Source organism: Pseudopipra pipra, chromosome 19 (genome assembly GCF_036250125.1).
Source record: "Pseudopipra pipra isolate bDixPip1 chromosome 19, bDixPip1.hap1, whole genome shotgun sequence".
In the NCBI taxonomy this organism is placed as follows: Eukaryota; Metazoa; Chordata; class Aves; order Passeriformes; family Pipridae; genus Pseudopipra; species Pseudopipra pipra.
Window position 1 is genome coordinate 136054 of NC_087567.1, and position 19624 is coordinate 155677.

A 19624-nucleotide genomic window follows, 5' to 3' on the forward strand; every position below is an offset into this window, starting at 1 on the left:
GGCCGGGTCACGCCCGCCCGCCCGCCACCAATAGCGCCGCGTACATTCGCGGCCATTGGCAGCCCGGCGGTGGCGGGGCGGGCCGAGAGCGCCCATTGGCCGCGCCGGACGGGGCCAGGCCCCTCCTACCTGGCCTGTCCACGCCCTTCGGTCCTGTTCCGCTCACTGCCCTGGCCCTGCGGGCTTCTGCTTTGGGTCCCGCGCATCCCGCTCGCCTTCTTTGGGAGGGTCGCTGTGCAACGGGATCCCCTGGGGAGGGCCCAGGCTGAGGAAGCTGGGGAACGGTTCCCCTCCTCGCCGGGAGTGCCCCTCTCGCCCCTCTCCATGACGCGGTCTGAGCGGGGGAGGCTGTGTATCGGGGTGCCGACCTCACCCTGCGCCAGACTGTGGCATTTGAAGCCTGGCGGAATGTTGCAGTGGCAACTCACGTGACTGATGCTCATCCGTGGTTCTTGCAGGTCCAGAATCTCATGGGGCTGTGGAAAGAACAGAGGTCAGGAAATCACACAGGCGGTGCTGTGAGATCCAATTTTTTGTGGGCGATAAGTGGCTCAGAGGGAAGTGGAGCATCTACTCTGCATGCTTGTTGCATCCCTGAGCTGGAACAAGACATTCCCAGCAACTGCCAAGGTGTGGCAAGGAAGTGTCCTAGCCTTGCCATCCAGAGCTGCAGGTAGGAATTCTGTGGAATGGGAGTGCATTTACCTTGTGTCAGAAAGTACTTTAGAGCTCAGTCTGCACCACCCTGTCTGCAGGGTCATGATTTCTGGGCCTATGACATTCCAGGGATGAATCAGATGGACTCACAGTCACCATCAAAACCAGGGAGAGTAGGGAAGATAAAAAAGTGGTTTGACCAGTGAAATCTCTAAAGCATCATCAGAGACCTTCTGACTGATATCAGTACTTGCTATTTTTCTTAAATGTCTCCAGCAGCAAGAGTTACAAATGGTGGCTTGTTCTGAAAACTGAACTTACTTTTCAGAAGATTTTTCAGGGGGGGTATGCTGAGACCAGCAGGTGCTTTTTTACAGCATGAGACCATCTGTGAAGGTAAATAGTCTGCCTCTTGCCATCCTTCAATAAACCATATGGTGGTTAAAAAACCAGACTAGCACTGACTTCCAAGCTCATGTACTGCAGATAAGCCTCATGTATTTGCCCATGTATTTGCTATAGTGTAAAACTGGATTAAACAGTCCCTAGGTGTAGTGTTGAAAACACAAGGTGACATATGTCCAGTCTGGAGCAAAGTAGGAAGACTGTCTTCTGGTCTTCTAGCAAAGATAGAAGAGGTTTTAAAAGGCATGGAAGAGAAAGGAAGAGAAGGCTAAGGTGATCTTTTTTACATAGAATTTGGGAGTGAGGGGAAAAATAAAGGGAGAGGCACCAAGCACTGAAATCCTCGAAGGAATGGAAACTTGGTTATACTGTGAAACAACATTCTACTGCCAATTAAAGGTTTTCCATAGGCACTTGTAAGTTATGAGGGAGACCAGAATTTGAAAGCCATGAAACATTTTTAAAGTTTCCCAGTGATGATAGCAGATCAAAAATATAATCTGACTGACCGTGATAAGTTGTGCACAGTGAGAACTGATCTCTTTCCTTAAATCCATAAGAGGGAGTCTGTGAGCAAAAAATCCTTCAGCAGCACTAGATCTTTATAAGGCACTAGATCTTATAGCTGGCCAGAGTGTGTACAGGGAACCACTACACTGTCTGAGCCAGTTCCTGGACAAGGATGCTGTCTGCTCTCACCAGTGTGAAAAACATTCTTTTGCTCTAATGTGCAGACTGTCTGTAAGCAAGGCAGAAGAGTGAAGTCTGAAGTGCAATGACTATTTTCAAGGAGCATATAAGATAACTGATACTCAATTGTTATAAATGGGATAACTTGGATAATTTGGAGGTGCAGAGTCTTGGTAGGGCACTCACTAATCATATCAATAACACTTTATCAGGTTGGGATTGCCTGGTAACCAGATTGGAACCACATAATTTGCATATGGATGTTGCCAGACTGGGACCAATGGACAAAAAGTAATTCCGAGTGGATTGTTTCTTTGGAAGGAGTTGAGGAAAAAAAGGGCAACAAAATGTCTACAAAAAGCTATTCAGAAGTAGAAAAAATCAGTGAATGAAATCGGGTACAAAGAAGATATGAGATCCTCCAACAGTAGGAGTGCACATGCCTATGGATTGTGATGAAGTTGACAGCAGATTGAAGCCCACCAGGAAGCTGGAGGGAAACCTGCTGGTCAACCCAGTAGAATCTCCCTCTGGAGAATAGAGGGCTTGTTGACTATGTGCTTGTATGTCTCTGTTACTGAGATGAATACCAAGTTTCCTTCTAGCTTTTGGTCAAGATGCTTATCTTTTGGAGTATGTAGGAGGAACCATGCCTACATACTGTGGCACACCACTGCTCTACGTGTGTGAGAACATCAAATAAGTAATTGCATGGACTGAGGAGTGTTTTTTACCTTGAGGAGGCAGCGTGTTTGACTTGAACTAGATGTTCTTCTGTTGATACTGTATTTCTGATTTTAAAGTGTCTGGCTCTTGCATTGTGATTACAGTACTTTTCAAAGAGCAGGTTTTTAATAAAAAATTTTTAATATTAAATTTTTACGTTGAGAATGGAAATTATGTTCTTGCTGCTCCCAGGACCAAACATGGTGCTGACTGCTTTTTCAAGCAAGAATTTCTATGGTTTTCAGTGCTTGAAAATATTCATGGTAATATTATATGATGGGCTAATCCTGCAAGTCAACAACAGGTCTCTGAGGTGAGCATGTTGCTGTGGGAGTTAGGTGCTGAAAAAATCTCCGGAGCAGTTAATTAGGGGTGAGATAAGAAAGGGTTTATTATGCCAAGGCTAAGATGTTACAAGACCTGCGCAAAGGCCTTGCCTGAGATGTTACATTTTATAATACCATCCATCCAATCCCAGATGTGTCCACCCTGTGGCCTTTACTCTGGTCCGCCCTGGGTCCACCCCCTGAAAATGGGTCTGGGGTGTGTTTCGGGACCCTCTGTTCATCCCATCTTCATCAGAGCACAAAGGGTACATAGTCACCCAATTCTTGACCGTGTTCTGTGGTTTAGGCCCTGATATGCTCTTTTGCCAACAATCTAGGCCTTGCCTTGACAAAAGACTAAACATTTCTACTGGATTCGGGAGTAGGGGTGATATAGGGATCATAGAATGGGGTAAGAGGGCTAAGGAATGTGTAAACAAGGGTGCTACAGAGAAAGGGAAAGGGACAAGGGACAACGGAGGGAGGGTTGCTGCTTTTAAAATCTACTTATAAAACTTATAAGGCTTACCAATATTAGAAAAATAAAAAAACATTAGGGGCTTAAGGCATCAGCATCATTCAAAAATGGCTGACATAGGTATAAACACAGGAATTCTAGCAAATCCCAAAAGTATCTTTAGGTAGAAACTGTCCTGTCAATATGCTCAGTGATCTCAGAGCTATCAAAAGAAAATACAAAGAGAATCAATAAGAATGTAAGAATAATGAAAAAAGGGCTGAAGGGAGACAAAAAAGGTAAAATTCACCTACAGTGTCATTTGCCTGAGACAAATGGAAAATACAGGACTCACTACAGCCTACATGTTCCCTTATCCGGAGCATAAGAACCACAGAATTAAAACACTTTGCCTGGCTATTGCTAGTGTTAAAAATGTCTCTGACTTTCACTGTTAGAGACATATACCCTCTCAAAGTATATGAAAATCCATATGTCCTTCCATTTCTACTCAAAGAAAGAAATTGTAGATGTTGGACTGGTTAAACCTTGCTGTGGACAAGAGTATGCCCATGTTTAGGGAGTTCACAACCCCCGACGACAACTGTAAAGATGGAATCATCTTTCTGGAACAGACACAGATTTGAAATCTTGGTTTCTTATTCCTGGGTGAATGCTAACCACCAGTGCCCCTAATCATTGCTTTCTCTATAGTGAGTTAAACTCTTCCTCCAAAAAAAATAACAAAACCACAAACAAAACATCAAAGAATATCCACCAAATGCTTTGTCAAGCACTTCTGAACAATGTGAAATGTCAGTAATGCAGATGTTTGTAAGTGCATGCTGATGCTCTCAGGCAGCGACATGGGTTGAGCACTTCAGGGAAACAAGCTCTAGATCTTCAGATTTGGACACTGTTCAGCCCTGGCATCAGCTGGGACAGTTCCTGGAGCTCAGGATATAAGAGACTTTCAGAATCAGATGAGGGAGAGAGAAAGCCTCACTTTTGTTCAAGTTTCCCTGTAGGTAACTTACCCTTTAAATGGGAACTGCCCTCCAGAATAGTTTTTAGTTATTCCTGTTCCTCCGGTGTTCCCAAGGGTACTCTGAAGGTGGCAGTGCATAATACATTTCTCGAACTTCACCAGACTGAGATTTCTGTGCTTGGGAAGATTTGTGTGTTTTGGTTATTACAGTCACTGTATGTCTGTATATTTCCAGATGACTTTGGCAGTTTTCCTTTAAAATTGTTCATTTTTATTAATAGACACATTAGCATTTTATGTTTGCAGTCTTACACATTGTGTGCTGTCAAGTTCTTTCCATTGACCTTATCCTAGTCTTGCTCCTGCATTACTTTTACCATTGTCCGGGTTCATTTGGAAACAAATTACTTGGAACTCATATAAATATCTTTAGTGTGTGCTTTTTTTTTTTTTTAATGTTTAACCTTCCCAGAAATAAATATTTCCAGAACCCTGAATGAATTAAACAAACAACACATCATGTTCCATTAAAGGAACAAACTAGCTCAGTTGTTGATAGGGAACTGCACATTTGTTTATTAAAAGCTGATGCTTTAAAAGTAAGAGAAGATAGCTGGGGCTTTAAGAATGATGGAAAATCCGATTTCCTCTCTGTTGCTGCAGGTGGCTTGGCACAACTTCTCAGCTCATTTGACTTAATGTTTTTACATTTTCCTGTAGAAACTGATGTACATTACAGGACACCGTGACCATTTTGTACTGGAAAACAGGTATTTATTCATATCTGTCATTCATGATGGAGTTGTTTGAGAAAGAAATGCATGCAATGTTTCAAGCATTGGCACACTATACAATTCTGTGGTTTGGAAATCTTAAACCTTAAATCATGAGTTCTTTGGCAGGCAACATCAGCTTTCACAGACAAGAATACACATCTTGCTTCCTGAAATCATTAGCTTCTAGAGCAAGTTAGGTTTACAAACTAAGTCTAAAAGTCCCCTTCTACACCCTCTTAAATAACCTTCTACCCATTCCCACTCATCAAAAACTACCACTGTCCTGGTACCTGCAGACCTAACCACGAAGTCTTTGTTCTTTGTTAGAACGCTCCGACATCAGTGACTCATCATTTATAGGATTGCATTCTCTAACTGGAGATGAAAATTGGAGTTTAGATGGCCAGGTACACAGCACAAACAGAAGTGTGAATCTGGTTGTCAGAACTTCAGTTTTAAGACAGTGATACAATTTTTTGAAAAAGCAAAACAGGGATGATTTATAGTAAAGCCTTCTTCTCCCTAGAACCTCAAAGGTCAACTCGTTAAGTGTGATTGTCAGGTTAACAGTCACAGCTACTCTGCCCTTCTGTGACCTTCCCTGGAGTACTGTGTCCAGGTCTTAGATCCTCAGCACAAGAAGGATGTGGCCCTGTTGAAGGAGTCCAGAGGAGGCCACGAAGTTGTTCTGAGGACTGGAACACCTCTGCTCTGAAGACAGGCTGAGAGAGCTGGGGTGTTCAGCCTGGAGAAGAGAGGGCTCTGGAGAGACCGCATTGCAGCCTTCCAGTACGTGAAGGGGGCTTATAAAAAAGAGGGAGAACAACTTTTTACATGTGCAGATAATGATAGGAAAAGGGGTTCAGTTTTAAACTAAAAGAGGAGAGATTTGATTAGGTGTTAGGAGCAAGTTCTTTACTCAAGTTGCCCCTGAGAGGTTGTGGCTGCCCCATCCCTAGAAGTGTTCAGGGCTTGGAGTCTTGAACGTGTATGGGGCTTGGATGGGATTTGGAGCAACCTGGTCTAGTGGAAGGTGTCCTTGCCCATGGCAGGGGAGTGGAACGAGAAGCACTTTAAGATCCCTTCCAATCCAAACCATTCTCTGGTTCTATGAACAGATAATGTCTCTCTGCAGGAAATGCAAGAGTTAGATCACCTACCTAAAGTTGATGTGGTCCTGAAACTGCTGGGAAAGAGGCAGATCTGTCTAGCAGATACCAAGAGTGGAAAGCAGCCTGTAGCCCCTGGCAGCACAGGATGCCAGCCTCATCTGCTTTCCAGCATTCATCTACTTTCCAGCATTCATCTGCCTGCAGCAGCTCTGTATGATGCACTGACTCCCAAGTCAGCTTGCTCAGAGACCTTTTCCTGACACATTCATACATCATTCATATTGCTGAACTATGGTTATTGCAAGGGACAACTTCTTTATGGTACCTTTTCCTTGATTTTGAAGACCTATTGTTATGGAGTTTACACAAATGTTTTGATGTCTAAAGTTAATTGAAGGCCAATCACAAGAAATTAAAACATTATTATGAACAATGAAAAGCAAGGCAGGAGAGGTTGTTCTTTGTTCAGTTGAATTGATACTGTAAGAAAAGTTTTAATATGACTGCCCAAGCTGTTGGGCTCGATTGGTCAGGCATGTGGATCACACTGTGGATGCTATATTTAGTCTGGCAGTGCCTCTGTCACGGGGCTGTATATAGCCATTCTCATTCAGGGCTAGCAGCCTCAACAAATCAATGCTCTATGAAATTGCTAAAGGATCTTAATTAAACCTGTAACACAAAGATTTACAAAAATACAGTAGAATGCTTTATCTGTATCTGGAGTCTTCATAGCCATAGTAAGTGATTATATTTTCTCTATCTTTTAGAATAGCAAAGACATCTATTGTGAGTTTTATCTGAAATTTGGATTAAAAGCTTTTTCTCTGTTTTCTAATAATTGCAATATAATTAAAAGTTTGTAATTAAAAGTTCAGTGTTATATTTTAGCCTATGTTTTGCCTTAAAGCCTAATAGAATGTACATATATGTACATATATACATACATATATATCTACATTCTATTATGGTTTTGCCAACATATAGTAATTTTGAATAAGAGGAATCAAGATTTGCCTAGACCATACAAAGATGACAAAAACAGAAAAAGAAACAATATTACCCTGTCTATTAAATAATAATACTACTCACTAATTGGAAAACAACCTGCTGCTTCAAGCCTTTGGTTTTCTGATCACTGGATTTTCTATATATGAAAACATTGGGGTTTTAGATAAGAATATTTGAAAAATAATTAATGTGTATTATGATTACTGTACTCTCATATGGTCTTTTGTTTCCCACAGAGATGGGTATTCTTGCTGTACTTGCTCTACCATTGCTTCTCTTAGGGATCAGTGGAATTATTTATATTTACCAGTCAGTCAGGTGGCTATTGTCCAAGTCAGCGGTGCAAAACAAGGTGGTGGTGATTACGGATGCCATTTCTGGACTAGGCAAGGGTGAGTTGTCTCATTTCTTCTCAGAGAACAGAGAACAGAAATAGCCAGAGAACCACCCTGGGCGATAAAACGTGCATACATTACCTTGTATATATTTCATAACTGACTGGATGAAGGAGAAATTAGGAAATATATTTATGAAAAAATACTATGATTTTTAAATTTATATTTTTAGGCTCAGCCACAGGAACTGTTGATAAACTTCTAGGAACTGCAGAGCTTTGTATTTATTTAATTCAATAGGACGAGAGGTTTTATAAGCACACTGAGTGCTATTTTTAGCATGTTGCTGCTATGAGATCTTATTACATAGGCTGTCACAGCAAGGTAGTTGCAAATCATATAAACAGGTGTCATCTTACTTTTCACATGTTTCTTTCTAGCCCTTAAAGATTTCAACATTTCTTGCTCCCTGTAAACGACAGTGCTCATCCCTCTGTCGCTGTTTGTATCTCTGCCCCCTCTATCACCCATGTTACTCCTCTTCCCTTGACATCGTCCAGTACTTCCAGCTGGGCAGCCTGGTTATGTGTAATGGTGAATTCAGAGGACAGAAGGAAAGGGAATGAGATAGTTTTTCTATTTAAATGGCTCATTGCCTGGGTGGCCTGGAGACAAGGTCTGGCAAGACCTTGGAGCCCCTTCCAGTGCCTAATGGGCCTCCAAGAGACCTGGAGAAAGACTTTGGACAAGGGTCTGGAGTGACCGGACAAGGTGAAATGGCTTTCCACTGACACAGAGGGCAGGATTAGATAGGATATTGGGAAGAAATTCCTCCCTGTGAGGATGGTGAGGCCTTGGCGCATGTTGCCCAGAGAAGCTGTGGCTTACCCCCTCACTGGAAGTGCCAAGGCCAGGTTGGACGGGGCTTGGAGCAACCTGGGCTAGTGGAAGGTGTCCCTGCCCATGGCAGGAGATTGGAACTGGTTGGTCTTTAAGATCCTTTCCAACCCATATGGGTCTATGATATACTTATTGACTCCTATTTCCTGCCTACATGGTGCTGTTGATTACAAGGTACTGAGTCATATGTTGCTTATGTACAGTCCTGCTCTAGGCTTCACTAGAGGGGCAGTAGATTCAAGTGCCTGATAAGGCAAACATAGCTCGAGACTATATTTTGGTGTTTTTAATGAAGACTCGCTGTCTGTTAAAACCTCTGCACTCCCAAGGAGAGAACAGATGGGGAAAGGGAATGCTCCTGCAGAATTAATCCTTAGCAGAACAGAGCAGAGATCTGCAACGGAGGCTTTTAGGACAAGGTATGAAATAATTCTGGCCTCCTCATTCCACTCAGTCATTCCCTTTACCTGATACATTTCAGGTTCAGTTGAAGATAATATTACTGTGCATTTTCTCAAGTTGGTTATTGTCGTGGTTTAGGAATGGTATTCCCCAACTTGGTGTTCACTGAAACACCACGCACTGTTCGCTGACTCCCCCCATCCTCCTGTGGTGGGATGGAGAGGAGAATTAGAGACACAAAAGGCAGAGATCGTGGGTTGAAATAAGAACAATTTACTGGAAACAGCAATGAGATAAGAAAATGAACATCGACAAAACCAGTGACAGAGGGTACAAGGTAAGCAAATGATTCACACCAATCACTCACCATGTGGGACCGACGCCACCTGACTGCTCACCCAGCAAACTGGAAAAATGCGACTGCCCTGTGCAGGGCTGGAGTGGGATTGAACAACCCTGGGGTCCTGCTGTACATCTCCTGGCTGCTGCAAAAGTTACCTCCACCCTGGCTAGAACCAGGACATTTATATTTCAATATTTTTGTTGGAGAGGCATGATTCAGAGAACTCCTGCTGAGATTGGGTGTGTTGTAGAATTATAGGATGTCTGGGTTTCTAGATAAAAATCTCCCTTGGAGCAGAAATATCACCAGTGCTGGATCTGTTTGGGTGTAGCTTCAAACCAAATCTTGGAACCCTCCAAGAATAAAGAACATTTATTGAACATTTCTCCAGCTGTCTTGCTCCAGCACTGCATGATCCTTGGTGACAATTTTCCTAACTTCAGTTTCCATATTAACCTTCCTTCCTCTTTTTTCTTTTTTCTTTTTTCTTTTTTCTTTTTTCTTTTTTCTTTTTTCTTTTTTCTTTTTTCTTTTTTCTTTTTTCTTTTTTCTTTTTTCTTTTTTCTTTTTTCTTTTTTCTTTTTTCTTTTTTTCTTTTTCCTTTTTTCTTTTTCCTTTTTTTCTTTTTTCTTTTTTCTTTTTTAAAATTTTTTCCCTTTTTTCTTCTTTTTTTTTCCTCCCCCCCCCCCCCCCCCCATGACTAGCTGTTGCCTGTCTCTTGAGGCTAGAAAAGCAACTGTTTGTGTGTGTGGTGCCCCCACCCTCCTTTTCATAGAGATGAAAAAGGAGGTAACTCACAGCACTTTTATTTTATTATCCCAAATATATCTACAACCAGTATCCCATAGGGTGACATCAAGAAGTTATTTGCAGGCTTGAATGAATAATGCAAAATTTACTGTGCACTCCACTTATGCATATGTGATGGCCATTTGTCCAGGGCTTTCAAATACTGGCTGTGTGGCCAGTAGCTCCGTATGTGAGCTCTTAAGAAACAGCCAAATTCTTTTTCCTACATGCCAGAATTTCTGGACTAAAGACAACATTCAGCAAGGTTAAAAAAGAAAAATATGATGATTGAAGATGTTTTCAATGGTTTATGGTTATTATTGAAACTTAATTCCTGTTTCTTCTGAGCGCTATAACTCAGAAAAGTCCAGGAAGCTTCTAGAGGACATCATTGGTTTCCCTTTTTCACCTTTATTGCTGTTGACCCAGTACTCTTTTTTGCATTTTCTTCCATAAGATCGACCCAACTGCTGTTTATAGGGAAAATAATGGTATAGTTGTACTGGCAAATAGTCTTTTGGGCTTTAAATAAAAATTTTTTCTACACTAGAAAAGAAAAAAATGAAAGACATTCGTAAAATTACTGTTGTAAATAATGAAAAAGATTGCTTAAATAAAAGCCTCCAGCTGCACAGGTTTGCAAAAATACAAGATTGATCCATATTTAGTGTAACATGAGCATTTAAGAAATCTTAAATTGGTAGATGAGCATAACTGGATTTCCTGTGGATATTGAAATATGAAGAAAATGCTTCTTGGAGGACAGCAAACCATAGCACTGGGGTTCTTCTATTGTCAACAAAAGCCATAAGAGCTGAGACAAAACAAATAGGCTGAAAGGCATTGTAAGACCATATTCATTTTCTTCCAATGCTGACTACGTAGCTTTCATATAGATTTGATGGAGAAACCAAACATGAGAGCTCCAAGGCTGAGAGCTTTTTGGAAGACTTAATCAGGAAAAATAACTCTTGATTTTCAATCATAAAAGTACATATAATCCATTGTCAACTAACTCTCTGGCTGCATGCAAAGCAGACCTCTGGTTTGGGGCACCTTGGACACATCATCAGTTGTATCCTCAGGCCTATCTGCAGGACATTATCTATTCTGAGAAATAAAAGGCAGGCAAATGTGTGCTTTTCCTGGTGAGGAGGACAGCCTTGATGGGTTCCTGGACTGTTTCAGTGCAGCTGTATCACTGTAGCAGCCTACAACTGCCAGAGGGATACAACTAACAGTGAATTCCATAAAGATTCCCATGAGGTATCTGTGCTCCGTATTCTTAAATGCCTGTCTTTGGTCAAACTGAGAGGATGATGAGGAATATATTCTCCCTCAACACGACCTAGAGAAGAAAATAGACCAGACAGAAGTTGTCAAGGTGGTCCAGCCTTGTATTTTATAATTTGACTTGAATTGGTCACACACACCCACGAAGACCTGCACTAATGAGTTGGCTGCAGTCTTGTGCTGAGAGGGGATGATGGGTAACACTGCCAGTTCCTTTTGCTATGTGAGTCCCCAGTTTCAGAAGAGCACAGTCATAGTTCACTTGTATGAAAAAGGGAGAAGAATCTTCCCCAGATACCTAGCTTAAGTTGGGGTAAATCCCCAGCTCAGAACATGTCTGAATGAAGAAAATGCCGTGCCAGCCCAGCATTCCCAGAAAACTTTCCAGTTCTCTTCTCAGGAAGGCTGTGGGGAATGTAACTGAACAAGCTGATCCCTGATGGCTCTGCTGATTATTGGGAAGGTTTAGTACTCAGGAGATAAAGCTCTTGGGGTAGGTTACATCTGGATGGAAGGGTCTGTAGGAGAAAGGGCGCTCTCATGGGTGCTCCACCTGTGCACCAGTGGGCGGTGAGTTTATCTATATTGCTCTTTATCAAAGTTGTAGATGAGTTCTGTGTTGCCAAGAGTTTCATGAGGGTAACACAGAACTAGTGTTACTGTTTACTGAGGTTTGTTGGTTTCTTTATAGTGCATCAGACATGAAGGTTTGCAAAAGATGCAGTTTGTATTGTAATGACCTTGGGTGTTTATTTTTGTATGCAGTTTTATTTATAGGAAAAGTGTCTGTGAAATATATTCAGAAAAATTTTTCTAACTCAAACCCATTATTCATTTACAGATATATTGTTCTTTTCTCAATTACTTTGTTATTAAATCCCATTACTAAACAGTGCCATTGTGCTTTACCATTAATTTTGCATAATAACATTGCATTAAATTAGAATTTATTACTCACGTACTATTAAATTTCAATGCTTTTTTTTATACATATATATTCTCTCAAAATTAATTAATTTTAAAGCATGGATTCAATGTCATTAGCAAAAACAGCATCCCGTTTCAAGCAAAATAAGCAAAATCAAATTGTCATTATTGTAATTATTTCTTTTGAATGTATTTCTCTCCTAGAATGTTCTCGTGTGTTTCACACAGGAGGAGCAAGGCTTGTGTTGTGTGGCAGGACATGGGAAAAGTTAGAAGCCTTGTATGATGCCTTAATTAGCGTGACAGACCCCAGTATGGTATGTATTCATAGCCTGAGGTAAACACCTTGTTCAGGTATACAATGTGCTTTTAGACCCAGTAAAACAAGGTACAAGAAACATGATTCACTGTTAATGGTGACTTTGGTTTCCCAAGTAATACACCAAACAGAGTCCAGGAAAAATAACTCTCTGTCAGAGAGAGAGAGAAAGAAATGCCTCTGAAGGTGTTCAGACCACAATGTCAAAATCCTGCTCTCTTGAGCTAATCCAAGGCAGTTCCTGTAAATCATCTGAGTGCACCTGCATTCTGAATAAGCTACCCAGCTAGAAATCTTCAGCAGAGAAATTAGCCTGATAATTTGAGTGAAAGGGATCCAAATGCTTCATTTGTACAGGAAGTGTCATGCATTTTTCCTGTAATTAGTGTACTCAAGGACTGGAAGATGGGTCTAAAGATCAAAATAATTTTTAGTTTCTCCACCTCTTTGGAACAAATCCCAGCTAGAACACTTCCAGGGATGGGACAGCCACAGCTTCTCTGGGCAACCTGTGCCAGGGCCTCGCCACCCTCACAGGGAGGAATTTCTTCCTAGTATCCCACCTAATCCTGCCTCTGTCAGTGGGAAGCCATCTCCCCTTGTCCTGTCACTCCAGGCCCTTGTTCAAAGTCCCGCTCCAGATCTCTCTTGGAGCTCCATTAGGCACTGAAAGCGGCTTGAAGGGCTACCCAGAGCTTTCTCCAGGCTGAGCAATGCCAGCTGTCATTGCTGAACTACCTTCTTCCTAGAGAAGGCTAAAAAAAACCCCTGGAAGTTTATGTGAGAATAATAAAAACACTTTATTCAAATGTCAAGATAAATTAATTTACAAGACAAGTAAACAGAAATAATTTTTTTAGATAACAATTATCATTGCTATGAGTCTTTTCTTTATTAGACATATGCGCCAAAGCTCATACTTCTGGATATCTCAGACATAAACTGCATTCGAGATGTAGCTAAGGAAATCCTGAATTGCTATGGCTGTGTGGATATACTAATCAACAATGCAAGTATGAAGGTGAAAGGAGCAGTGCAGAGCATTTCATTGGAACTTGATAAAAAGATAATGGATGCCAACTATTTTGGACCTATAACATTAACCAAAGGTAGTTGTGAGATCTACAATTCAGCCATCACTCCTTTTCACTAAATACATGAAACTCTTTTACTTATGTGGTTCTTTCTCGCATTTCTGTTTTTGCAGCCATTCTTCCCAACATGATCTCAAGAAGAACTGGCCAAATTGTTCTAATTAATAGCATTCAAGGGAAAATAGGAATCCCATTTCGTGCAGCCTGTAAGTTATACATGGCAAAACCATTCCAATGCATAGCTTGTGAGTAGTCCATGACACTGATAATAGGTTATTAAAAGTGCACCCTAATTCAGTAGACTATTAATACAGTATTTGGCTGAAATTTTTTTGAAGGAGTGGAACTCAACAAGAAATAGTTAAAATAGTACTTTTGAAGATGCTGCCTAAGGTACTTGAGGATAAGAGGATATCAAATGTGACAGCAATTTTTTTTTATATATAATATATATGTAAAAATATCTATTGTATAGATAGAATATATATCTACATCTATACTTGGGCATATTGGTAGAAGCCATAATGAAGTATAGTGTGTAAATATAAAATATGGGTAGATACAAGCTACTGCTTTGCAAAGGAAGCCTCATGCCTCTAATGGATTTATGTGTGGGAGTTTAAAAGGAGATGTAGTAATTGTATTCTGCTTGACTTTCTAGAAATTTTTCAAGAAGGTCTTTCATCCAAAGCTCTAAGGAAACTAGGCTGTCCTGAATTATGATGAAAGGTCTTTGCATAACTGAAATACAAAGTTAGTGGACAGAAAATATAGGATAGATATAAATAGGCATTTTAAACTTGGGATGGATGTAAATAGAAATTCTTAGCTTGACAGGAGGTCAGAGTGAACAATGGACTCTGAATTAAAAGGTCTGCAAGACCTCAGGATTGTGACGTTTGGTTCCATGGAAGCAAATTACAGTAACAGAAACTGTAAAGAAAGCAGTAGAGAAAATAAAATAAAACCTATGTTTATGTCTTTGTACATTTATGCATAAATCTATGCAATGCCCACATCTTGAACATGTGTGCAATTTTGGTGTCCCATTCTAAAGAAGTATAAGGACTACAAAAAAGGCTCAAAAAAGAAACAACGCATTGATGTGACATCTGGAATGGTTTCCATCTAGGATACAGATAATTGTGTCAAGATACACTCTTTGTGTATAAAACCATGAGAAGCAGAAGAGCAGAGATGCCCCTACTAATATTTATGTGGCATGAAATGAAGCTGCCAGAAGAAAGAATGTCAAGATAAATGAATGGAGAAACATCTCTCCATTCCCAGAGCCCCTGTGCCATTGTTTAGATTATATTACGCACAGGTTGATTTTCACTGTAAATTGAGTCAAATAAAAGGTGAATGAGTGCTTTGCAGCTCTACTGCACTGAACACAGAGTTCCATTTTTTGGTCAAGGTTCACATATTATCATCTTGCTTTAATACCATCCTCAATAAAAAGACACTAAAAGCAGATTAAAAAAGTCTTGACATTCAGTTACTTTCACATTAATGTTAAAAGTAGCTCGGATTGCTGCTGCAGGGCAAAGTCCCAATTAGTGTACAAAACATTAGTATTCCTGCATTCCAGCAATGCACATGTATTTCACTGCATTTTAGGGATGTGTTGCAAACTGCAGAAACAGAGGGTGTGGGGACTCAGGGACAGCTCCATCCACCAAAGACATTTTTGAACTGTAGAGATAATAGAAGTGTTATTCTCTAACCTAGGTCATTCCCAAACCCAAGACTATTTCCAACTGGGAAATGCTTTTTGACATGTCCAGGAGACTGCCTCCATACCTCATGCACAGTTGTCCTATAAAAATAATTTCTTATTGCTTGTTTCGAATATGTTATATGATAATTTCGCTGGGTGAAATAATTCACTGTTCTTTTGCCTTTTGGCTAATTATTCCATGTTCATTTTCCCAAACATTGGTGCCTTATGGAGCACTATCATACATCTACATCCATGCAATCATATCTCTAAACATGCATATGTGGGCTTTTGTCTTTTAGATGCTGCCTCCAAGCATGCTGCTGTAGGTTTTTTTGATTGTCTTAGAGCTGAAATGGAAGAATTTGATATTTCTGTCAGCACTGTGAATCCAACTTTCATCTGTTCGTACCATCGCCAACCAGCACCTGGCAACTGGGAGGCATCTATTTGGAAATGTAAGTTTTGATGGATGAAGATGGGGCCTATGTAGCAGGATGGAAGCTTTTTCAGGGTGAAGATAGGAGCATAGGAAAAATAATGGAAATGACAGAAAGGATGAGTGGTATGGATAGCAAAAGAAAAGAGATATTGGAGAGGTAAGATGAGCCTGGTGAAAAGAGAAGGAACATGGAAAGAGACAACATTATGTGAGAAAATAAATACACCAGGGCATCAAGAATAGAGAGGGAGGAAAGCATGGAAGGTCCAAAGGTTCCAGTACACTCAGGTTGTTCCTTCTCTTAGGGACTGTAAAGATTTTACCTCAAAGTTGTAAAAAAATCTTAGGGATATACTGAGAAAGAGAATAGAGTGGATAAGGGCTTAAAAGTATGTAGGAATTTAACTGATTTGACTGATGCACTAGTTGTGTATCTTCACCACCATTCCCTCAGAGTGTCTGTCTGTTTGTCTGCCTGTCTGTAGCTCTCACTCCTCTCTGATTTACAGTCTTTTTCAGGAAGGTGGCATATGGTGTACACCCAGTGGAGGTAGCAGAGGAAGTCTTGCGCACAGTGAGCAGGAAGAAGCGGGAGGTGCTTATGGCCAACCCTATCCCCAGGGCAGCAGTTTACATTCGAACCTTCTTCCCTGAGCTGTTTTTTGCCATTGTTGCCTCAGGTATTAGGGAAAAGCTAAAGACAGAGGAGGAAAATTGATTTTGTTCAGTTATTTTCTCTGGTTTTGACTTGAAAAAAAAAGTTTTTGTTTCCAATGTCAATGATTTCTGCTGCTTGCCGTGGATAGAATAAAGCTACTACCACTGACACACATTCATCCATGGAACTTCTGCTCTTCTGGATTTAGGGAATATGAGATGTCATTTTTTACATTAGAACAGTATGGGGAAAGCCCTACTAGGGACTCTGTCACTGTATAATACAGTGATTCCCAATATAAATCAAAATTTGGGGACCTGCAGTAACTCACCAGAATAGTCTGCTAGTGCTAGAACTGATGGAACTTACAGGAAAAAAGAGATGGGGAAGTAGGGATATGTGGGAGAGAGAGGAGTAAAAACCAATGGAGAACAGAGTTAGAGCCTGGCTCAGAGTGTTCCTCAGACATGCTTTTTGGAAGTTCTAACAGGATATGCAAATGGCAAACCCAATAGGGGCTTATCTAGTTCAATATCTCATCCACAACAGGATCCTGGAGTACATGCTTAAAAAATAGAGCAGTCTTCCAGGTCCTGGCATTCTGCTTCACAGTTTGAAACACTCTGTCTCTGCATTTTTTTAAAAACTATCATTTTTTTCACACAAACCTTTCAAATCCTTATTTCCCTGAGGAAATGAACTAGTCATATATAAAAAAAGGCTGCCTTACGTTTACTTTAAAGCTGATGTCAGGTAATATTCTCCTACTTCTTTTAGTGTGAGAGACACAAAATAATAGTACTCAAATCATTCAAGCCCAATCATTCATGCCCATCATACATTCCATGCAGTTGCCTGTTTTCCAAATTGGAGAGCCCTGTAAACTATTCACTCTCTCTTTGCGAGAAGTCCAGATTATCCTTGTTTATAATTTTTGGCTTACTGCTTGTTTTTTGTTTTTGTTTTTGTTTTTTTTTAAGATGGGCAGCCCACAGCTGCATGCAGCATTCAAAATAGATAAACAATCTGGATTCACAGACAAGCATACAGATGCTTCCTGGGTTTTTCACTTCTTTTCTTCTTTTGCATGTCTTATGCAAATTCCCTCTTTTGAGACATTTTTCTGACTTTTTTGACTGCTCCTGATCATTGAGTTTCCTTGTCCACTCTGCCATATATCGTAATTAATCATCATGTCCAACATAAACACGGTCATTGTTCATGTCAATTGTCTAAATTCCATATATTCCAAAAATTCTCTCACTCCTAGTCATTCTATGCTCCTCTCCCCATCACATTTTCCCAGTTTACGCTGAGGCCTTGCTCTGCCTTTTTATCTCATCCTGGGGGCTGAACCAGAAAATAAACAAAGCTAATGAAAGGGTGTCCTGATCTTCAGTTTTACATCTAAGGGCTTAAATTCTGTTTCCCAAACCCTCCCCCACCCTTTCTTGTGCCATCAGTACTCAAAGAGGTCATGACCGCTTGCATTTTGTCCTGTCAAAATGCCTTGTTTGCAGAATACCTACAAAGGAAATACCTGCTCTGGAGGCATGGAACCAAACTGCTCTTGCTGCTACAAGTCCCATTGCTCATGTAACTTTCAACAGCAGATCACTTATATACCTCATTCATCAGCAGAGTCTCCAAACATGAACGGAATTCTGAGGGCAAGGAAATATATGACTATCATCTTGCAGGGACATTAACTTTTTTGCTGTATCTGTAATTCAATTACTTGGACTTCAAGAAACCTGACTCAGGGAGGTAGTTGACCACAGGGGAGAAGTTCCTGCAGTACCTGTTGGAGCTCCATCTATTTTCTGTTGTAGCACTGGGGTTTTATTGTTGTGTGAGTGACTATACCTTAACTGGGAAGTCAAACAATGACTTTGTTCAAAATTTTCTAGCTCCTCACCAGAACTCTACTCCTTCAAACAAATGGGCATTTGCTGTGATCTCAGTTTTACCTGTGTCTGTACCTCAGCAAAAGCCAAGCCCTTCATAATTCCACAAAACCCAAATGTAGTATAACTGGGTAATTTAGTCAGAAAAGGATCAGGAATCGTAGGACATCACTGCTAAACATGAATCAACATTTTTTGTAGCTGCCCCATCCCTGGAAGGCCAGGTTGGGGTGTCCCTGGCCATGTCAGGGATTGGAACAAGATGGTCCCTTCCAACCCTAACAATTCTCTGATTTCCTTGATTTCTACTATTTTATTGCTTTGTTGTAAAAACAAGTGGATTACATGTTAAAATAAGCTGAATAATTCTTCTGCTCCATTTTGCATGTTCTAGATATCAGCAGAAATTTTTCATGCAACTTCATTTCAAAAATGTGAACAGTTCAAGGAGCCACAGTAAATAGCAATGAGAGTGACAAAGGTAAAATAACACCTGTGACCCATCAAGAAATTTTTGAAGAACAGATGTGTTTTAATCTAGAAAGTAGAAGAAAGATATATCTTAACAGTTTTCAAATTCCTAAAACGTACTGCCAAGAAGATAGAATTAAACATTTTGCTCGAGTAGGACAATGTGCTAAAATTGCTGCAAAGGAGATTTACAGGGACAGAATTTTCTGCTAAGAATAGTTAAGCACAAAGGATAAATTGCCAAAGAAATTTTCAAATGCCTGTCTTTGCAAGCTTTAAAGAAGAGATTAATGAAACATCTGTAAAAAACCAATGTAGCTTTAGTTTATCCTGCCTAAAGGAAAAGAAGGATTAGATGACCTTTTAAACAGGTCACACTTTTCTCTTATTTGATGTTTTTTTCTCATCTTGAGAACAATGTTTCTCCACTGGTATTTCAGAAGCAGTATTTTTTTTTTCCTCTGGGGAAATAAATTATTTAATTTGAAGTTTTCTATTTCATTTGTCTGTCTCTGTTTCGCTGTCACATCTGTGGATATCTGTTGTATATAAAAATATTATGATAACAAATAGAAATATTATAAGTTCAGTAAGAGGTATTTTCTGTGAGCCTCACTCAACTGTATTTAATCTATGTAGATTCTGTAATAATACTAACTTTTATAAATGAGGACAGCACTAGGCCCGCAGATTTAGTTGTAGGTCATAGGAGAAAGATAATCAGCTCCAGCTCCTTTAATTAATTTTTTAAGCTCATATGCCCAAAGGGCACATAATGTTCTTTCAATGTGACCTGCAGTGGCACTATTTTAAGTTTATGGGGGTTTGTGCTGAAATCAACTGTTACTTTTGTTGTTCAAAAAAATTGACATT

General features: G+C 40.2%; 1 protein-coding gene across 3 annotated transcripts; it reads left to right on the forward strand.

The window, feature by feature from the left end:
• The first annotated feature begins 70 nt into the window (after positions 1-70).
• Positions 71-19239, forward strand: DHRS7C (dehydrogenase/reductase 7C). 3 transcript variants are annotated; one of them, XM_064675572.1, is made up of 8 exons: positions 71-673; positions 4970-5019; positions 7385-7540; positions 12342-12454; positions 13355-13565; positions 13664-13756; positions 15576-15731; positions 16225-19239. In XM_064675572.1, exons 3-8 carry the CDS (start codon positions 7387-7389, stop codon positions 16431-16433), a joined length of 936 nt encoding a protein of 311 aa, XP_064531642.1. In that variant the 5' UTR covers positions 71-673; positions 4970-5019; positions 7385-7386; the 3' UTR covers positions 16434-19239. The 3 variants fall into 3 exon arrangements, with proteins under 3 accessions (XP_064531642.1, XP_064531643.1, XP_064531641.1); XM_064675571.1 differs by lacking the exons at positions 71-673; positions 4970-5019 and adding an exon at positions 6617-6877; XM_064675573.1 differs by lacking the exons at positions 4970-5019; positions 7385-7540.
• Positions 19240-19624: the final 385 nt, after the last annotated feature.

What these genes read in the sequence shown, in the direction of transcription:
- DHRS7C (XM_064675572.1), top strand. Translation starts at nt 7,387, where the DNA reads ATGGGTATTCTTGCTGTACTTGCTCTACCATTGCTTCTCTTAGGGATC. An exon ending in CATTTCTGGACTAGGCAAGG is followed by an intron (nt 7,541 to 12,341) that starts GTGAGTTGTCTC and finishes TTTCTCTCCTAG; the next exon opens with AATGTTCTCGTGTGTTTCAC. An exon ending in GCGTGACAGACCCCAGTATG is followed by an intron (nt 12,455 to 13,354) that starts GTATGTATTCAT and finishes TTTCTTTATTAG; the next exon opens with ACATATGCGCCAAAGCTCAT.